Source organism: Crotalus tigris, unplaced genomic scaffold (genome assembly GCF_016545835.1).
Source record: "Crotalus tigris isolate CLP2741 ecotype Arizona unplaced genomic scaffold, ASM1654583v1 scf7180000024153.1733885, whole genome shotgun sequence".
In the NCBI taxonomy this organism is placed as follows: domain Eukaryota; kingdom Metazoa; phylum Chordata; class Lepidosauria; order Squamata; family Viperidae; genus Crotalus; species Crotalus tigris.
The window spans coordinates 251,308-271,729 of record NW_024100414.1 but is presented as its reverse complement, the minus strand read 5'-3'; the positions used below and the strand labels follow the sequence as shown (position 1 = coordinate 271,729).

The 20,422-nt window shown below is 47.0% G+C and overlaps 2 protein-coding genes across 4 annotated transcripts in view; both read right to left on the bottom strand.

Annotated features, from left to right (window-relative positions):
* Positions 1-9,401, bottom strand: part of CFAP77 (cilia and flagella associated protein 77) — a 39,600-nt gene extending 30,199 nt beyond the window's left edge. Inside the window, exon 1 of the mRNA XM_039323013.1 lies at positions 9,032-9,401. Within this exon, the coding sequence (XP_039178947.1) occupies positions 9,032-9,226 (195 nt within the window). The 5' untranslated portion in view covers positions 9,227-9,401. The remainder of the gene's footprint in view (positions 1-9,031) is intronic.
* Positions 9,402-10,445: 1,044 nt separating this feature from the next.
* Positions 10,446-20,135, bottom strand: TTF1 (transcription termination factor 1). 3 transcript variants are annotated; one of them, XM_039323010.1, is made up of 11 exons: positions 20,003-20,135; positions 17,643-18,497; positions 16,374-16,606; positions 15,927-16,112; positions 15,621-15,699; positions 14,970-15,100; positions 14,206-14,428; positions 13,562-13,648; positions 13,227-13,292; positions 12,911-12,996; positions 10,446-12,086 (listed from the first exon to the last, which is right to left on the bottom strand). In XM_039323010.1, exons 2-11 carry the CDS (start codon positions 18,494-18,496, stop codon positions 11,872-11,874), a joined length of 2,160 nt encoding a protein of 719 aa, XP_039178944.1. In that variant the 5' UTR covers position 18,497; positions 20,003-20,135; the 3' UTR covers positions 10,446-11,871. The 3 variants fall into 3 exon arrangements, 2 of the variants coding, with proteins under 2 accessions (XP_039178944.1, XP_039178945.1); XM_039323011.1 differs by having other exon boundaries at positions 19,841-20,111; XR_005554247.1 differs by lacking the exon at positions 10,446-12,086 and having other exon boundaries at positions 12,926-12,996; positions 13,537-13,648.
* Positions 20,136-20,422: the final 287 nt, after the last annotated feature.

The following is a 20,422-nucleotide window of genomic DNA, read 5'->3' as shown; positions in this document are numbered from 1 at the left end:
GGCCGCCAAGCCCTGCGAGTTCAAGGACCTCGAGGAACGACTGAGGGACCGATTCGTGTGCGGGTTGAGGCATCGAGAGCTACAACAGAGACTTTTCGCTAAGGAAGAATTATCCTTCCAAGACGCTTTAAGGGAAGCCACCGCGGAAGAAGCAGCAGGCGGCGCCGTCAAGAACATGCGGCCGATCAAGCAGTGCAGAGGGTGCGTCCGTGCACCAAGAAGACGTCCGACGAAACTCCGAGGAGGATCCGGACGAAGAAGTCGACCGTCTACACCCCGCGAAGGGAGAAAATCAGAAGGAAAGCTCTTCAGCTCCGCTCAAGTGCATCGGCTGTGGAGGTCGCCACAGGAGAACCGACTGCAAGTTCCGCTCCGCTACCTGCCGTGCATGCGGCAAACAAGGGCACATTGCAGCTGTGTGTCTGGGCCGACGAAAGGCACAACCTCAAGAAGAACGCCTGAAGGGTACCAGAGTCCCCAGCCAGAATAGGGTAGGTTTTTGCGCTTCGCGTAGAAACATCTGTAGGACAGGCACACACAAGCCCATGAAGAAAAAGCTGTCACTCAACGTGAAGCTACAAGGGTTTCCATTATCTATGGAACTAGACACAGGGTCTGCCCTGTCCATCATTTCATTGCATACATTTAGGAAGATTTGTTCCAGTAGTGGGTCTAAGGCCAAGTTAAGGCCTTCTGATATTGTATTAACAGATTTTCAGAACTCAAGAGTGTGTGTTAAGGGGGAGGCCACCCTTAACGTGCAATACAAGAGTTTTGAAGGTCCACTAGACTTGTTAGTAGTAGGGGGTGAAAGAACGAGTCTCATAGGACTCGATTGTTTTGAGGCCCTGGGGATACACGTCACAGGACTCAACAGCTTACAAACACTCGACCTACAGGAAGTCTGCAAAGAATTTGCAGATGTTTTCAGCCCCCAGCTGGGCACATTCAAAGGACCACCTGTGTCCTTAAAGCTAGACCCCACTGTCACTCCCATTAGGATTAAAGCAAGAAGGGTCCCTTTTGCTTTAAAAAGTAAGATTGACACTGAATTAGACAAACTAATCCAACAAGGAATCCTAGAACCTGTTGATTCCAGCCCATGGGAGACCCCCATTGTCACGCCTCTAAAGGCAAATGGGGACATTCGCATTTGTGCTGATTACAAATGCACACTCAATAAGGCATTGCAGCAACATGCCTATCCTGTTCCTGTGGTCAGTCACATCCTGGCCTCTCTCAAGGGGGGGCGTGTTTTTGCAAAGCTTGACCTAGCTCAAGCATATCAACAGCTGCCTGTTGATGATGATGCTGCCATAGCTCAGACCATTGTGACCCACAGGGGAGCCTTTAAAGTAAAAAGGCTACAGTTTGGAGTAAATGTCGCTCCTGGGATTTTCCAAAGCGTAATGGAAAACACACTACGAGGTATACCAGGGGTCTGCCCCTACTTTGACGATGTCTTGATTGCAGGAGACTCCACACACATTCTAGCTGAAAGACTTAGGGCTGTCCTGTTAAGATTCAGGAATCAGGCCTCAAGCTCAGAAAAGACAAATGCAAGATTGGGGTGCCTTCTACTGAATTTCTGGGATTCAAAATTGATGCTGCTGGGATTCATCCTGCTGAATCCAAACTAACTGCTATTTTAGAAGCACCCAGGCCAAAGTCTAAGGCCGAACTTCAGGCCTTCCTAGGCCTCCTGAATTTCTACAATTCTTTTCTTCCACATAAAGCTAGTGTAGCTGAGCCTCTTCACAGGCTACTAGACAAACAGGCTGTGTGGCTGTGGTCACAAGCGCATGAGGCTTGCTTTAAAGAAGTCAAGGCCTTGCTCACTTCTAACAGTGTTCTTGCACATTTCAACGAGTCTCTCCCTGTGTGCATCGCTTGTGATGCATCCCCCTACGGGGTTGGAGCTGTCCTGAGTCACCTCAGGTCTGATGGAACTCAGGTTCCTATTGCATACTACTCCAGAACACTGTCTTCTGCCGAGCGCAACTACGCTCAGATAGACAGGAGGCTCTGGCTGTTGTTGCTGGAATTAAAAAATTCCACGATTTTCTATATGGCAGGCATTTCACGGTCTTCACTGACCATAAGCCTCTGCTGGGACTGTTTACCACACGTAAGCAGACTCCCCACATCATTTCCCCTAGAATGCTTAGGTGGTCTATTTTTTTGTCTGCATATGATTTTTCATTACTCCACAAGCCTGGGAAAGAAATGGGCCATGCTGATGGCCTCAGTAGGTTGCCTCTGCCAGTAGTAGAAGCTGACCCGCGCCAGCTGTCAACATTCTATCAATCCAAGCCTTGCCCGAGCTTCCTCTTAGTGCCAGGGATGTTACCGCTGAAACAGGTACAGATCACACACTTTCACGTGTCCGCTCCTGGGTCCTGTCCGGGTGGCCTGAGCACTGCCCTAGTCCTGAGTTTCAGAGTTTCTGGTCCAAAAGGAACGAATTGTCCCTTTCTCAGGGTTGTTTGCTTTGGGGAAACAGAGTTGTCATTCCCACCTCAATGAGGACTAGGGTCTTAGAATCCCTCCACGAGGGTCATCCTGGCATTGTTCGTATGAAGGCTCTTGCACGCAGCCACTTGTGGTGGCCTGCTTTAGATAAAGATATTGAGGCTAAGGTACACGCATGCCACATGTGCCAACGATCTCGCCCAGAGATGCCCCAAGCTCCTGTGCATAAATGGGAGGAAACACAGTCCCCATGGTCTAGGGTGCACATTGACTACGCTGGGCCCTTTCAGGGCCAGTTCTTCTTGGTCCTTGTTGACAGCCATTCAAAATGGCTTGAGGTTGTGCCTGTCTCATCCACCACCACTGCAAAGACTATTCAGGTACTGAGGGGGATTTTTGCTGCACACGGGCTGCCAGATGTCATCGTGTCCGACAACGGCCCTCAATTCACCTCCTCCGAATTCCAAGCTTTCTTACAGGCAAACCTGATTCGTCATGCCACGTCTGCGCCTTTTCACCCGTCCACCAACGGTATGGCTGAACGCATGGTGCGCATCGCAAAGGACGCCTTGAAGAGACTCACCTACGGGGACTGGCATCACAGGTTGGCTGACTTTCTCCTTTCTTATCGCACCACACCGTCCACTTCTACAGGGAGAAGTCCAGCTGAACTTCGTTGGGGGCGCCAACTTACTACGAGACTTGACCGGTTGCATCCGGACAGACTGCCTTCATCTACCTCACATCCTAGGGCACCTAGACAACTACTTGTGGGTGCCCCGGTTTGGGCTCGCAATTACGGGCCTGGTCATACATGGGTCCCCGCTTCTGTGTCCAGGATCACAGGTCCTCTCTCCTACGAGGTTGCCCTGGACAACGGTCGTGTCCTGCGTCGGCACATCGACCAACTCCGCTCTAGGCGGGACTTTTCTGCTGAAACTCCTGGGTCTTTTCCAGGGGGGGAGGGGGACCCTTTGGAGCAAAGGGAAGGGCAAGAGTTACTGCCCATCTCCACTGAGGGAGCCACAGACGGCCCGTCCCAAGATTCTGCAATTGCTCCGAAAAGGAAGTCATGGAGCTTACCCACACAACAGGCATCCACGCCTACTCCAGCCAGGGAGTCACCCCGGGGGCATACTCACTTTCCACACATATCACACAGCACTCCAGTCACGGAGGATACCCGGGGGCATCCCAACAAATCATTCCCCGCAAGAGAGCTGGCACACAATCCCCAAAGTTGGCCTGACCTTACCCCAAATCCTACAGAGGGTCAAACATACACAGAGCTAGTCGAGGAACCAAGTCCCGACTACAACACCCCTAGCACAAATCAGGGGACACCTGAGTTTTGGGAGAGTACAGAAACCCACATGAGCCCAAACACAGAATGGGGTTCAGGGAATGGACAGCCTCCTGACAGGTCTTGGACTGACCTAGGAGGTCCTACAGAGACGCCCAGCAGCGGCTATCACTTCAAGGGGCCTGAGGGTCTACAGCTAGGCAGGTCAACCAGGTCACAAAGCAACAGAAGCCCTGGCCTGACGAGCCCGGTGGGCAAGCAAGCAGGCCAGGCATCGGGGCACAGTCCTTGGAAGACACCAGGGCACAATAGAGAGAATAGGCTCACGCCTCCCTCCAGTCAGGGGACTTATGCCAGTAACCCACAGCTAAGAAGGTCACAGAGAGCAAAGAAATCTCCCAAGTACCTAGAAGACTACATAACATTGCTGGCAAGGCAAGGGCCAGTAAACAGTGGGAGCACTGGGGAGCAAAATGTTATATAAAATAAATGCTGTATGTTGGTAGTAGTTTTAGCCCGGGGGAAAGGGGTGTTATGTCCCGAGCCTTTGCAAACGGCTCGGGCGTTTGCAGGCAGTCCCGGGCAGGTGCAAAGCTGCCCGGGACCAGACAGGCTGTCGCCAGCGCCGTGCGCATGCGCGGGTGCTGGCGCGGGAAAAGTAACCCCTTTACCCGGGAGTTGCCTATATAAGGGGCTGCGAGGCGTTTGGGCTGAGCTGAAGCCATCTTCCTGTAAGCTGAACGCTGAATAAAAGAACCTGAGAACTCCAGCTGCTTCTCGTGTCTGTTTTCCCGCCAAGGACGCAACAAGCGACTAATGAGAAGAGAGCCGGGATGGTGGTGTTGCTTAAAGAAATTAATCCTTTCACAAAGGATTTCAGCTTTGATGCCTATTGATGCCCGGGCTTCAACCTTATCTAAATGCTAACTAACGAGAAGACTGGCTGTTCTTTTCACGGGCCAAAGGCTAATCTGATAATAACTATTTTATCCGTTGGGTTCATCCGCTCCGGTGATCTCTGATTCCCAGAGATGGACCTTCATCTATTCTTTTGCTCCCGTTCAACTTCCCCCCCCCTCCTTCCTACCTCTCCCTCTCTTTTTTTTCCTCCAGGTTTTAGCCTTTTGGGGAGGAGGGAGGAGACAAAAGTACCCCACAAGCACAAGCAAAGTCAATGGGGAAGCCAGCTTCACTTAACAATGGGGTGAACGAACTTATCCAAGGCAACTTATCCTAAACAACTGTGTCGTAAAACGGAGCGAAACTCACTTAGCAAATCTTGGACTCAATTGCGCAGGTACGTGGAGGACAGCCCGCAGTTGTGAGAAGGATCTAGGAGTCCTAGTGGACAACCACTTAAATAGGAGCCAGCCTAGTTAAGTGGTTGTCCACTTACTAGGACTCCTAGATCCCTCTCACAATTACAGGTAGTTCTCAACTTACGACCACAGCTTTTTGCGGCTGCCAAAAAAAAAAAAAAAAAAAACCCCAGCCAATGCAGTCCTGGGTTGCATCAACAGTCCATATGGAAGCTTATCAAGGGGAGAAACATCCAGGAATTAAGGAGAAACTTCCTAACAGTGAGGGCAATCCACCAGTGGAACAGCTTGCCACCAGAAGTTGTGGGTGCTCCATCACTGGAGACTTTTAAGAAGAGACTGGACAGCCATTTGCCCGGACTAGTATAAGATTTCCTGCTTGAGCAGGGGGTTGGACTAGATGACCTGCAAGCTCCTTTGCAGCCCAATGGTTCTATGTTCTGTGACTATGTTCTATATTTATTTATTTCATTTTCCCTTTTGGTAGAGGGATCAGAGAGGCTGTCATCCGCACCCGCCCCCCAGAAAGGAGAGGGCAGGAAATTTCACTTAAAACTGGAGAGTTACGATGCTCACTTCAAATCCAGATGTGCCAAAGAAGCTACGATGGGCTACGTTGGAACTGAGACAACTTAAGGAGACTTGTGAGTGCCGTGTTCACTTTTGCATGTGGGGTGACATAGGAACCCCAGAATCTTATGCTTTAGCATGGCGTATTATGGGAAGAGAGCAATCAAGTTTTACGACTCTCAACTTTAGGATTTTAAGATGTTGCACAAACCCAGTTAATAGTTTCTGGAGATTTTTGAGTATAAACAGATTTTATACTCCCAGATTTCACAACCTTTGCACAAAGCTGCTGATTTATCACCCTTTTTGTCCAACACAAGCACAACAATTGTTTAAATCACAGGAAAGCAGGAATCAATTTTTGTACCGGACTCTCGTGTCATCTATCCCAATTTTGTGGATACAGCAGCCGTCCATAATAACTAATAATTTTCTACTGGCTGATCTGAAATGGAATTTTCCATATGACATAATATAACTTTCTTGTTTCTAATAATGGATTAATTTGGATTTGGAAGCCAACCCGTCCTCAAAAACATTGCTATCTGTCAAAATGTTTGCCCTTCTCCAAATTTTGAAATCTCTGCGTGGGTGCCGTGCGGGCACAAATCTTCAGGCTGGGAATAATTCATGACATCAGAGATCGCGCTTGGGGCCCCCTGGTTTTTGTTTGGTGAATGGAAACGAAATATTGTGGGTTAAGCAAAAGGGCAAATTAAAAAGTAACTCTTGGGGGAATGATGGCAGAAGGAAGGAAGGAAGGAAGGAAGGAAGGAAGGAAGGAAGGAAGGAAGGAAGGAAGGAGAAAGGGAGAAGGAGGGGGAGGGGAATGAGATTAGAGACAAAAGGGAAAGGAAGAAAGAAAGAAAGAAAGAAAGAAAGAAAGAAAGAAAGAAAGAAAGAAAGAAAGAAAGAAAGAAAGAAGGAGAGAGGGAGAGAAAAAGAAAGGGAGGGAGAAAGAAAGAAGAAAGAAAGAAAGAAAGAAAGAAAGAAAGAAAGAAAGAAAGAAAGAAGGGAGGAGGAAGGGAGATGAGATTAGAGACAAAAAGAAAAAGAAAGAAAGAAAGAAAGAAAGAAAGAAAGAAAGAAAGAGGGAGGGAGGGAGGGAGGGAGGGGGAGAGAGAAAGAAAGAGGGAGGGAGAAAGAAAGAAGGAAGGAAAAAAGAAAGAAAAAGAAAGAAAGATTCAAATATAAACCATTCCAAAACTATACACTAGATCAGGAAGTTCAAAATAATTCTTAAATTAGTGCAATATGATGTCTTACATTATAATTTCTCAGGAGGAAATGAGATTACTGAACACAAGGCAAATCTCCCTGTTAAGGTTGATTAAAATATGGTCTCCTCCTAGCCTTTTCTCTGGGGTCAATTCTCTTTTTAGAAGAGGAGCCCCTGGCCCATCAATCAAAAACCAAAGGGGGGGGCTGTTCCCACCCCCCAAAAAGTTCCCCCCTCCCGTCTGAAGCAACTTCTAAAAGCTTCTCTTGTAAAGACGGTTGGAAAAAGAAAAGCGGGGAGAGACCGCCCTCTTGTGGCCAGAAAAGAAAAGTGCGCAACACACTATACTGTTATGTATTTAAGGATTTCTCAAATGAGATTCTGTTTTTCACTCTAGACATGACATTTTCCAGGGAGAAATTCCCATTGGGTCAGCAACTGACTCGTATTTATGACGGTTGCAGCGTCCCGGGGTCACGTCATCCCCTTGTGCGACCTTCTGAAGCTCAGATTCATTTAACAACCGGCTTCCTAACTTCCTAATCGCAGGGATTCACTTAAAAGCTAGGGCAAAAAAGGTCGTTAAAACGGGGCAAAACCCACTTAACAACAGACATTTGGGACTGCCTGTACAGTCTGCTTTAAGAACCAGATTCCTGCCATTGTATGTGTATCGTGCAATTACACATATAGTAGTTTTGATGATTAGAAAGGTAAAATATGGGAAGAATTGTGGTGCAATCTTAAAGAGGAAGAGATGACAATTTTTTTGTGTGTAACTGCTCTAAAGATCGAAAGTCACTTCTTTATACTTTTTTCCTTCTTTTTCCTTTTTGTTAACCTACTCATCCTTTTTCATTATTCTTTTCTCTTTCTTAAGTCTGCACTGCTTTTACTATTGACTAACGTTCTTCAATACCAAGTATTCAATGAAAGACAATTGTTACAGAACTTGGCACAACCAAAAAAAACAAAAACTGCGTCTTCCCTTCTCTGTTTCAAGACACATTCTCCCCTCTTCGGCTTTCCAAAGGCATGGGGAGCACAGTTCCCAGAAGTCCCCATGAGTATCCTACTGGGAATTCTGGGTGTTGTAGTTCCAACAGCCCTGGAGAGAGTTGGGATCAGCTGTTCCCAGCAGCAGGCAGGAGATTGTAGCATTCCGTGCTGCCCTCTAGTGTCCAAACAAGGTAACCCGTTCCTTTCCCCACCGTTCAAAGTTCGGGTTTTATCTTGGGCCAAAAAGCCTTGCCAGTTCATGGCAACTTTCCTGAGCTGCGGGCAGGTTGCAGCGTTGATGGATTGATTTGCTCCGCTTGAGGCTTGGGACTACCCCTCCCATCATCCTCCATGCTGGCTATAGGGCATGGGAGGGCAGAGACCCCTCTGACTGATAAGCCTCTGTCCCCCCCCCTCCCAGCTCTGCTTTACAATTCGTAGAGCACGCATCTTAAAAAAAACACAATTATGATCACTTGGGAGAATGTGTAGTTTGGAGTCGATGGGCGTTCCGTTCCAAATCGCATTGGCCTCAGCCAAATTGGACAGAGGTCAGGGGATACGGCAGCATCCAGAGATCCACCGTTTTCTTAGTCCTTTTCCTTTCCTCTCCCTTTCCTTTCTAATTCACCTTCCTTCCTTTCCTCCCTCCCTTCCCTCTTTTCCTTCTTTCCTTGCTCCCTCCCTCTTTTACTTCGCCCTTCCCTCACATGCTTTACTTCCTTCCTTCCCATTTACTTCTTCCCACGAGTCTCTCCTCCTTCTTTTTCTTTCTAATGCTCTTTCTTCCTTTCTCCTTCCTTCCTCCCTCCCTCCCTCTCCCTCCCTCACTTTCCCATCTCCTTCCTTCTTTCCTTCCTTCCTTCCCATGACTCTCCTTTTTTTCTAATGCTCCTTCTTCCTTTCTCCTTCCTTCCCTCCTCCCTCCCTTCCTCCGTCACATTCCCATCTCTTTCCTTCCTTCCTTCCTTCCTTCCTTCCTTCCTTCCTTCCTTCCTTTTTACTTCTTCCCATGACTCTCCTTCCTTCTTTTTTTCTAATGCTCCTTCTTCCTTTCTCCTTCCTTCCTTCCCTCCTCCCTCCCTCCCTCCCAGACATTCCCATCTCCTTCCTTCTTTCCTTCCTTCCTCCCTGCCCGGGTCCGCTCACCTTGGCGATGAGGTGGTTCTGCAGCATGCTTTCCCTGGCCACCCCGAGTCGTTCGTTCTCACAGCCAGGGTGCAGCTCTGCCAGGGTCAGAGGGCGCCGGGGCGGTGGGCAGATCTGGCTGACGCTACGCCGGCGAGGTAGGCCCACCTTGGCGGGGGCATTTTTGGCCCCGGTGGGAGCGGCCACGGCAGCCATCCGCTGCTCCTCTCCAGGTGTCTCCTGTGCAAGCCAGAGAGGTGCTCCTGGGTCCCAACCCCTGAGGGAGGTACCACTCGGGAGAGGAGGGGGCCTGCCAAGGACTGGGGGAGAAACAAGGGGGACCGCCCCCTCTTCTGAGCCTGGCAGGACCCTTTGAGGGGAGAAACAAGATTGTCGGGCCCAGCAGAGTGAAAATTCAGCCGGTCCACGGCTCTTGTTGCATCAAGTCCCTCGGTCCAGTTGCGAGGCTCCCCCTCAGCCGGGAAATGGAGAGGCTGGTTGTTACGGCAACCAGAATGCTAACACTGTTCAGAGAGCAACTTCCATCCAACTGAATGTACACAAAAGCATCTTGGTCACCAGCATAGCCAGCCAACCACAGGCTTGTCAATAAAAGTCAAATCCGGAGCTATCTGGCTTGGTTGCGCTTGTTTGCTTTGGAGCAAGAGGCAAACTTGTCTGTCTGGGCCCCCTCCCTTTTTTTTGGGGGGGGAAGCATGCAATGAATGCATTTAGCACGCACCTTCTTTCTTTCCTTGCACAATGAGTGTCTCTACTTTTCTTTTTTAAAGAAAAAAGTGCCAAGCCCAGGACGCCACTGATGAGCAATGGGGAGTCGCCTTATTTATTTATCCGGGACATTTTTAATTCCACGTTTGTTGTTTTGAAATGCAAGGGGGGTGATGCTCCTTCCTCGGTCTCATTCTCTTTTTCCCTGACTAAAAAAAAAAAACCCTGCGAGGTTGGCTAGGCGGAGAGCGAGTCAGCCAGCCAGTTTTCATACCTAAGGGCGGGGCTAGAACTGCCTGCCTCCTGGTGATTGGTCAAAGTCAACCAGTTGGCTTCAGAGACGTCCATCAAAACAGCAAGAAAGGATGAAAGATGAGACAATCTTTTTTATTTAAATTTTTTTTATTGAAAACCCCATGGTACAAATCGTTTGAAGCCATCAGGAAAAAAAAAAACCTTTTGATAAAATAAAATACTTTATACATTCCAAAGACAAAAAAAATAGGACCCAATCATGGAAGAACCCCATTGTCTTGTGCAATTGTATAGCATCCGTTCTCTCCTACTTTCTCAGCATGAGATGGACCAAGGACAGGTTTTTGCAGCGTCTAAATTAATCTGCGCAGTAATATTAAAAACTTGGCGATCTGTTTTTTTGAAGGCACCATCAGAACGGAACAAGATCCCTCTGTTTCCAAGGCTGAGGAAGATGAAGAGTTTCATTGAGCCATTTCTGGAAATGAGAATGCCTTATTCTTTTAAATAAAATTTGGGATTTTATTCATCCACGCATGCTGCGTCGTTTGAATGCGGAGATGGTTTTTTGAGGGCTTTTTAAAGATCATCTCCGCCTTTTTGAAACAACCTGCCTCCAGAAGCAGTGAATGCTCCAACACTGGAAGTTTTTAAGAAGAGACTGGACCGCCATTTGTCCGAAAGGGTATAGGGTTTCCTGCCTGAGCAGGGGGTTGGACTAGATGACCTCCAAGGTCCCTTCCAACTTTATTATTATTGTTATTATTAACTTCAGAAAGAGAAATCAGCTGCTTTTTTCTTAGCAAGAGACTGCAACAGTTCTGGAAAGAGGATTTAAGTAAGGCAAGACGGGATATCCCCAATTCAGAATAACACAAGTTGTTGGATCTTGGGAGGTTTCTAATCCAACCTCCCCCTCAAACAGGAGATCCTATCTATCCCTTTCCAGATAAATGGCTGTCCAATCTCTTCTGGGATGGGATGTTGGTGTACTTTGGTCCTGAACATTTTCTCATGCTCAGTTCAAGAGGGGTGAATTGTCGGCTTGTTGTCTACTTGGTGGGAAAAAAACGTCACCTAACTTGAAAATGTTTTTTCTTTTTTTGGTCTGTGCCAAGGATTTCCTGCCCTTGGGACCAGCCCTGAAATCCCTGGCTGGTTTGCCCAGCAAAAGCCAACGTTCTGTTAAAAAAAAACGCGTTATTTAACGGCTCAAATCTCATAATAAAGGCAAGCTTGAAATACCACCAGATTTGGCCCTGAGAAAAGAGACTTTTTGAGGAAGACGGAGAAGTTTGGCACTTGGGGAGAAAAAATGGCTGATGGAGGGAAGATACTCCAATGTTCCTCTAAGAAGAGTAAGGATTCACACACACACACAAAGCAAAAAAACAGAACTTGTGACTTCAGCACAAATGCTGTTGCTAACACAACCTGGAAGAATGGCAATCGCACCATGCTGAGCTCCCGGAGACTTCCCTTTTCCAAGGATTGAATATCAGCTTGAAGACGTCAACACCATCCTACCAGCTCTAGGGTCCTTTGGGGAGTTTCCTAATCCCCCCCCCCTTTTTGGGGTGTGTGTGTGTGTGAATCCCACACCTTTGCAAATCCATTTGCCAGCAATGGAGAATCTGCCACGAGCCCGAACAGGGTTTTTCCCTTCTGTGGAACCCAACATTCTCCTAAACCTCAGAAACAGCGCCTATCAAAAGTCAGATATATTTATATATTATTTTCCTCTCTTAAAAAAAAAAAAAAAAGGCAGGAAGCGAAGGAGAATCCCCCGTGGTCTTTCCCCATTCCACAATATCCAGAATGTTCCCTTCTCTGCTCCCCGTCAGTGGCATTTGTTAAGGAAGAGGGTCAGTGGCATCTCAGCCATCGGCCTGACTTGTTTCTCCAGTCACTTCCTCGCTGTCATCCTCCGAAGATAACTCTTCCTCCTCCAGCAGATCCTGGAAAATGTCATTGAACCGGAAGGACGTCTTACAGCTCTTTTCCTCCTGCGGATTCCTCCGTCTTCGGATCATCCTCTTCCTGTTTTTCTTCAAGTCGGGCAGCGTCTCTTCAAACAGGTAGTCGATAATTTCTAAGGGAAGAACCAGGACATTTGGGTCAATGGCCTGGACGATCACCAAGGAGGGATGAGGATTCTGGGAAGGGGAACCACATGGGGCCTGATTGTAAGAGTATGTGAGAACAAATCGTGGAAGACAGCGTGGAGAGATGCTGGCCGGGAAAAGGATCAGATAAGGGGCTGCAGGGCCCGCGGCTGCAGAACAGACCGAGAAAGAAGAACAGAAAAGAACGTCCTTAAATTCTCAGCCTGTAAAGACAACGGTGGGAAATCTGGCAGAATTTGGTTAATATGGCTTTACAATAAAGTACAGGCAGTCCTCGACTTACAACAATTCATTTAGTGACAGTCCAAGTTACCATGTGATGCACGACCGTTTTTTTACATTTAACGACCGGTGCAGCCTCCCCAGGGTCACGTGAGCAAAACTTGGAAGTTGGCAACTGACTCGTACTTACGACGGTTACAGTGTCCCAGGGTCTTTTGCGACCTTCTGATACAATTTCCTGCCTGAGCAGGGGGTTGGACTAGATGACCTCCAAGGTCCCTTCCAACTTTACTATTATTAATTCCCCCAAACTATCTGATCCCTCCCCCCTCATAACACCAATCATTTCTAAGCCGTTTTCGTTCCAAATAACAGGAATGAAATGAGGATTTGAAACGGGCTGCCACCAGCGTCTCAGCCACATTTTAGCCATCGGGCTTTGCACGCTTGTACCAATAGGCGTGTAAGCCGTCTCGAAGCCGGCAGAAAAGAGAAAGAGGACATTTCTGTTCAGCAACAGAATTTCCTTCATCTTTTTGCAAGGCCGACAGGATCCAAAAAAACTCACCTGGGAAAGTCTTCTCATACCAGAAAGGAACATGCGATGACTTGAGTCGGTAATATCTGCTTTGGACATATTCTGGAGGAGCGTTCCTGGGAGGAATGAGAAAGGTTTAAAAAAAACAAGTCACAAAGAGGCCAGCAGATGGACAAAAAGAAGAAAAAAACTGCAGGCTACTGATAATTCACCACCAATCGTCAAATATTATCTCGTCTTCGTTTTTTAAATTTTCGAACGCTTTTTATTGGCGATGTAGGCTTGGGACAGCCATAAAATTAGCGGTGAGCTTATTGATTCTTTGAGACTTATTCTAGCTATTTACCCAATAGCGCCGGCGATCTGTTCCCAATCAACTTCACTGGTGTCAGCAACGTTCAGTTCGTACAATCTGAAATTCCGCAAGACAAAACCTTCGTTAATGCGTCGACTTAAAAAAAAGTTACATCAAGACGGAACAGTTCTCCGTCCAAGTTCACGATGACGACTCCTGCTTTAATATTTTATTAACGTTATCTCAAGCATGAATTGTACATCTCCAATGGTCACCTGTCAATTGATAGGCATTATCCCCCTTTTTAAAAAAAACAACACCCACACGAACGTTTGCTTTAAATAAAAATATTGAGAAATACCCTGCAACACAAACTCTTTTAGCACCTTTCAATCAGATCGATCTTAAACTGCAAGTTGTTCAAGCCGCTGAGCCGCGATTTCCCCGTCATTTTCTTCGTTAGGATCGACATCCTTCAAAAAGGAAGAAAAGGGAGTGATTACAAGCAGTAGTAATCCTGACGAATCGAGACCAGCCATTACGTTCCAGTTAAATTGATGTATTACTCAGGCCCATGCACAACAGTTTAGCCAATTCATTGATCAACGCTCAATCAGCCCTGGAAAAGAATGAACAGAATTCAAGAGCGGTTCGACTTAGACCGCTTGTGGGAACGTAATGATTCCAGGCTGATTGCTCGCTTGACTCCCACCCGGGTTCTGCCTGCCTTTCTTCAATGGCCCATCTGCTCTATGCAAAATCCAGAGGGGGCACTGCCCAGCCAGGATGAGGGAGGTCCTGAGGGCTTATGCCAGTGATGGCGAACCTTTTAGAGACTGAGTGCCCAAAAACTGGCCCCACCCCCTGCTCCGTCCACAACCCCACCTTTTGGGTTACTGTGGACAGACAGGGCTGTCCATCTTGACGAAAGTTGATCTCTGGTTACACTCAACACACATTAAAAAGGGGGACATTGTTCCTTGGGTTATCCTTGTTCGAGGCCTGGATCCCACATCCCGCGAAACCTCACCATTTCTTTTTACACTGACTCCAGTTGCGGGTCTCCACCTTGGCTGCCACTTTCACCCAGCCAATGTTCTTGTAGAGATTTTCTCGCAGAAGGGTGAGCGCCCCGTCGCCGTCCCTCTTCTCCAAGGCTGAATCCAGCCCGCTCACTTTCGTTCTCAGGATATCTCTGAGCGCCTGAAGGAGCCTCCCGGTCTCTTCTGGAGTCCAAGGGCCGGTGTTGAAGACTGCACACGTTATTTGGACACACACACACAACACACAAGAGGTGACAGAAAATGACGATCAGGATGCATCAGATCCCGACTGGTGTGAAGGACAAGGACAGGCAGTCCTGACGTACGGCCGCAGTGGAGTCCAAAAGTGGACATTGCTAAGCGAGACCTTTGCCCCATTTTACGACCTCCCTGGCCACGGTTGTGAAGAGAATCGCCGCAATTATTAAGCTAGTCACACCTTTGTTCAAGGAATCTGGCTTCCCTATTGACTTTGCTTTGTCAGAAGGTCGTGAAAAGGGATCACGCAACCCCGGGACGCTGCGACCATCATAAATACGAGCCAGTTGCCGAGGGTCCGACTGCTGATCACATGACCCTGGGGTTGTAAGTGTGAAAAATGGTCCTAAGTCATTTTTTTTCAGTGCTGTTGTAAGTTTGAACGGTCACTAAACGAATGGCTGTAAGTCAAGGACTTCCTGTGTGGGGAATCTGGAATTTAGAAGAGGGGGTTGGAGGGAATTGGAGTGGGGGAGGACAGATATCAACCTACCCTCTACCATCTCGTTATATTTCAAGGCAATCGAGTGACTGCTTCGGTTCATGAGCCCCGAGATTTTTTTCCATCTATTTCCATACATGGCGTGATACTTAAAAAGCTGCTTCTTCTCTTCCTTTGTGTACCTGAAAAAGACGTCAGGAGAGTTAAAGCAGTTGCTTCGCCGTGAGAGGAGCTTGAATTGAAAAAGGGAAAATCTTATTAATAAAGGGGAATCTTTGTGGCTTCAGGGTTGAACTGTGGGGGTCCTGGGTGCTCTCTGAGCTGGCTGGTTTTCTTGCAGACGTTTCATGGCCCAACTAGGTAACGTCATCAGTGCTAGAAGGGAGTGAGGTTTGTAAGGAGGAGGAAGAGAACTGTGAGGTTCTTGGTGCTCTCTGAGTTTGGTTATTTTCTTGTAGACGTTTCATTACCCAACTAGGGGACATCATCAGTGCTAGAAGAGGTTTTTTTTTAGGAAGGTGGTGGAGGAGGAGAAATGTTGCTCTCTGAGCTTGCTTGTTTTTTTGCAGACGTTTCATGACCCAACTAGGTAACATCATCTCTCTCCTACAGAAAATTTCCACGGTGACTTCTACTAAAGAATAAGATATGTATGTATGTATGTATGTATGTATGTATGTATGTATGTATTTCTTTTCTTACCATCCATTATAATTCTGAGGATCAAATATTTTCCTGGCCCGGTAATACACCAGTCTCCAGGGCCGAGCGATACCCCGAGCTGTGGGCAAAACGACGGAAGGATTAGAACCACGTTTAGGACTCGCACAAACGACCTGAACCAACCAGGGAAACAAGAACGACATCTAAAAAAAACAAACAGACTTTTAAGCCAGAATTATTTTTTGTTAGGAATAACGTTTGACTAGCCTAATGACACCTGGCTGGGCACCTCTTTGGGGGGAGCTCCTTCTGCTTATGGAGGGAAGGAAGTTGGCCAAAACTCACCGATTCTCTCGCAAAATGAATACTTCAACTTCAGCCTCTTGATTTCTGCTTCCTCCGCTGGGAACCGGTGCGAGAACAGCAGCTTTTCCGCCGTGTCGACCCCGCTTATTTCCAAAAAGGCTGCCATGTTCTCTACCAATAAGTCGTTTTCCGCTTGGGAGAAGACGCCGAATTTCACCTTCAGCCCTGTGAGATGGAAACCGGAGAATCAAATAACGTCTCCCAAGAAAATTTCAGACTAGCTTCGCAATCGGCTAGCCCTCTTTTCTCGCTTAGCAAATTAAAATTTGGGTTCAAAATTTGGCTGTAAATTGAGGACCACCTGTACTATAACAAGACACAAGTAATACCATTCTATGATTTTAATACGCAACAACAACAAGGTATTATCTTGCCTAGAGATTGTTTACACTCCAGTGTTTAAACTGGTTGCTTTCAGACATGCACCTTTTTTCTTAAATTCCCGAAACCTGGGTAGATCCCGTATAGCCAGTTTCCTGATCGCCTCATCCGACAAAGTCTTCGCACGAGGGAGGAATTCCTCTAGTTCTTTTCGGGCATCCGCCAGTTGTTCCTTATTCAGAACACTGAAGTCCCTCACTTCATCTACGGAATCTGTTTCGGAAGGGGGCCGTTTGCGTGACGATCGCAGTTTCCTACCCGTTTGGGATTGACCCAACCTGTTGGGAGATCAAAATCGGGCATTAATAGTTATTTAAATGTAGCACAGCTGCCCCCTTCCAGGACATATTAACTTTGTGAACAGTAAAGCTTCCTCCTTCCGTAATGTATTCAAGAAGGACAGTGATTATTATGTTACTTATGTGTAAGGGTGTAGGTCTATACATATGTTGTAGATAGTATGTTTAAATGTGCGTTACACTTTGAGAGCAACTAAATTTCATTTTTAATGTATGCCATTGTGCCCAAAAATGACAATAAAGGTTATCTATGTATCTGTATGTATCTATGTACGTATCTTTTTCTGTCATCTCATCCATCTATCTGAAGGTTATCTCTCTAGCTATCCATCCATATCCATCCATCCACTTTTTCTGTCATCCCATCCATCCATCATCTTTCTCTGTCATCCCATCCATTCATCTTTTTGTCATCCCATCCATCCATCCACCATCCATCCACCATCATCTTTCTCTTTCTGACATCCCATCATCCGTCCATCCATCCATCCATCATCTTTCTCTGTCTGTCATCCCATCTGTCCGTCCATCCATCCATTCATCATCTTTCTCTGTCATCCCATCCCATCATCCATCCATCCATCCATCATCTTTCTCTGTCTGTCATCCCGTCCGTCCATCCATCCATCTGCAGCATGGCTGAACGCTCCCTGGGCTAGGCCTCTAAACATGATAGCAATAGCACTTAGATTTATATACCGTTTCACGGTGCTTTACAACCCTCTAAGTTTTACAATGTCACCATCTTGCCCCCAAAAAACCTGACTTGAGGAATTCTGGGAGTTGAAGTCCACAAGTCATAAAAGGGCCAAGTTTGAAGACACCGGGACTAGAGGTTAGTGAAAGAGCGAAACCTCCACTCCTCTGTCTTGAACATGCCCGAGGCCGATGAAGTTTAGGTCCACCACCGTTTTTGTTGCACCAGAAACTCCCAAAGGACACTTTCCAAACCCCAAAGTTCTACCACCTCTTCTAATCTAGATGACGACAATCAAGAGGTACCAGAAGAACTTACTTGGTGTTTACTTCTGAGGTGGACAATTTTGACGGTGATTGAGGTTGCTTCTGTTCCGTCTCCAGGTCCATCTGAGTAGCATCGGAATCCTCAGCAGTGGGAGAATGGGTTCCTTCTTGACCATTCCCCTGGAGAAGGTCCAGTTGTGCTCTCTCTGAGAAGGATAAAGGTGAGGAGGCAAAGAGGTCCATCTGCGTGTCTATTGTTTCGTTGAGGTCCACCTGATCCTCTTGTTGGGAACTTGTGGCCTCAACCTTCTCTTTCGCAGGTCCATCAGAGACATCAACATCCTCCCTTCGTTTCCTCTTCTTCTTTTTATTCTTCTTCTTAAGAGATGACATATTCCCATCAACAACACCCCCATTTTCCAAGTCCTCATTCTGGGACAGTTTTCTGGATTTTTTGGGAGTTGATAGGTTCCAAAATTCATCATCCTTCACACCACCCCCATTTTCCAAGTCCTCTTTTCGGGATGGTTTTCTGGATTTTTTTTCAGTTGGTGGGCTCCAAAACTCATCATCACCACCCTGTTTAAGTCTGTGTTTCATCTTCTTCTTCTTCTTCTTGGGCACAAAATTGTTTATTTCAGGCTCATCGCTCAGCTGAGTCTCGGGGATGACCCAGGAAGTATCTGCCTGGTAGTCAGTGGCTTCCGTACTGGATTTTTTCTTCTTATGTTTTTTTCTGCTGGGCTGAGAGTCTCCTGTATCCTGGGAAGAATGGGATAACAGATCAGAAGACACAACTGGCTGTCTGAGCTCTTCTCGATGGCGCTTCCGTAACTTCTTTGTCTTCTTTTTGTAGCTGGACTCTTGCGTGTTCTCTACCAGCACCATATCCAGCTCGTTCATCATTCTGCTTAAAAAGCAAGGAGAGAGATAAGTGAAAACTCATCACCCAGAGGGAGCCTAAAAAATAAATAAATAAATCACAAGTAGCCCTCGGCTTATGACAACATGCCAGCCCCAAATTTCTGCTCCTAAGGGAGAACATTCGTTAAGTGAATTTTGCCCCATCTTACGACCATCCTTGCCAGGGTTCTTAAGTGAATCACTGCAGTTGTTAAGGGAGTGACGCGGCTGTTACGTGAATCCGGCTTCCCGGGTTGATTTTGCTTGTCAGAAGGTCGCCAAAGGGGATGACATGACACCCCCCCCGGGACGCTGCAACCGTCGTAAATACGAGTCAGTTGCCAAGTGTCCAAATGTAAATCACCTGACCCTGGGGATGCGGCAGCGGTCATAAGTGTGAAAGTCACTTTTTTCCAGTGCCGTTGCAAATCTGAAGGAATTGCATTAAGTCATCTCGTCCATTGGAGCGCCTGATTCGGAATTTGGGACAGACAGCTTTGAACCTTTGTTTTAAAAATGGTCCTAAGATCTACTTGTCCTTCTATAATATCCATAAAGCCAGAAAGGAAGAACTTTGGAGATTTTAAGCATGGTGGCTCGGGAATTCTGGGAGTTGAAGTCCACCCCTCCTAGAGCTATCAAGATGGGAAAACAGAAGGTTAAGGAAACCCTCCTTCCTAGTCTGAATGCAGTTGGAAGCTCTGAATGCTTACACGCCTGCAGAGGCAGAAGAACTGTTTCTACTATAAACTGCTCTGGAGAGGCCACCACGTAAACATAAACAGACAAAAGAGTTTAAATGTTGCCAGCATTATCAGACCAGTTTTGAATTGCTATGCAAGGATAAGCAAACATCAAAACATATTAAGGACTCCAATGTATCTAAAAGAGGACTTAAACACCAACCGCTAAGCTTGAAACAGTAACAAAACTCCCAGAATTTAAAGGAATACAAAGAAAAATCAGATTACAGTCACACAGGGAATATCCCAAGCTATCCTATAAAGCCTCCAGATGCTCTCAGGGTGTCTCCGGACTACAACTCCCATCAGCGGTACAAGCAGAAGGGTATGCACCCCCAAATATTTCAACCCCAAAGCGGCTTTCTCTTGCTTTCCAAATCTGAACACCCGGCACCATCCTGAATTATTTCTAAATGTTGTGATCTGTAAATGCTGAATTACAGGCAGCCCTTGATTTAAAGCAGTTCATTTAGCGACTGTTTGAAGTCACAAGAAATCTGATCATAAATTCTAAAAAAAAGGAAGGAAGGAAGGAAGGAAGGAATTGTTCGTGGCCGTTTCTCCTTTAGACAAAACCCTATGCTGCAAAACTCCATTTGCAAACCTGAATGGCAGTTGCTGGCTTTACAACCCTGAATGGCAAGCGCTCAATTTGCAACTGCAATGCTCGATTTGCAATCCTGGGATTTTAAGGCTGGATCTGCAAATATAAATTGCAAACATTAATTGCAAACATTAAAAAAAAATTGCAACTAGTGAGACTTGCATGCCGCCGGTCTTTAGGCTCGCCCCCCACTCAAGATCCTCCCCAGGGAGGCCAGCACGCGAAGACCCCCGGCTTTCTCCTAGCAGGCAAACATGCCGCTTGCCCCAACTTCCGGCTCTTATACCACTTCCACCTCTCTGCAGAGGAAGCATAGAGGAGGGGGGCAAGAGCGCCCAACGACGTTTTCTCCCTTACTGATCATAGAAACACTTTGTGGATACGTGAACTGGCTCTTTCATTCTTCCCCTGTGGGGGGCGCGATAACCGTCCGCGAAGCCCGGCCTCAAAAGAGCGGCCATGGGACGCCTTTGGACTCCGGGCCTCGATTTCGAGAAAAAGGCTGCTCTAAACTTTTCATGCTTCTAGGAATCTTTGTGCGTTCGACAATCCCGGAAGCAGGCGATTGACTTCCCCCTCTTC

Excerpts from the sequence above, each read along its gene's own strand:
- TTF1 (XM_039323010.1), bottom strand. The coding sequence starts at position 18,496 with ATGATGAACGAGCTGGATATGGTGCTGGTAGAGAACACGCAAGAGTCC. Across the intron at positions 15,101-15,620 it reads CCTCAGAATTATAATGGATG|GTACACAAAGGAAGAGAAGA; the intron begins GTAAGAAAAGAA and ends CGTCTTTTTCAG. Across the intron at positions 12,997-13,226 it reads CAGATCGCCGGCGCTATTGG|GAACGCTCCTCCAGAATATG; the intron begins GTAAATAGCTAG and ends CATTCCTCCCAG.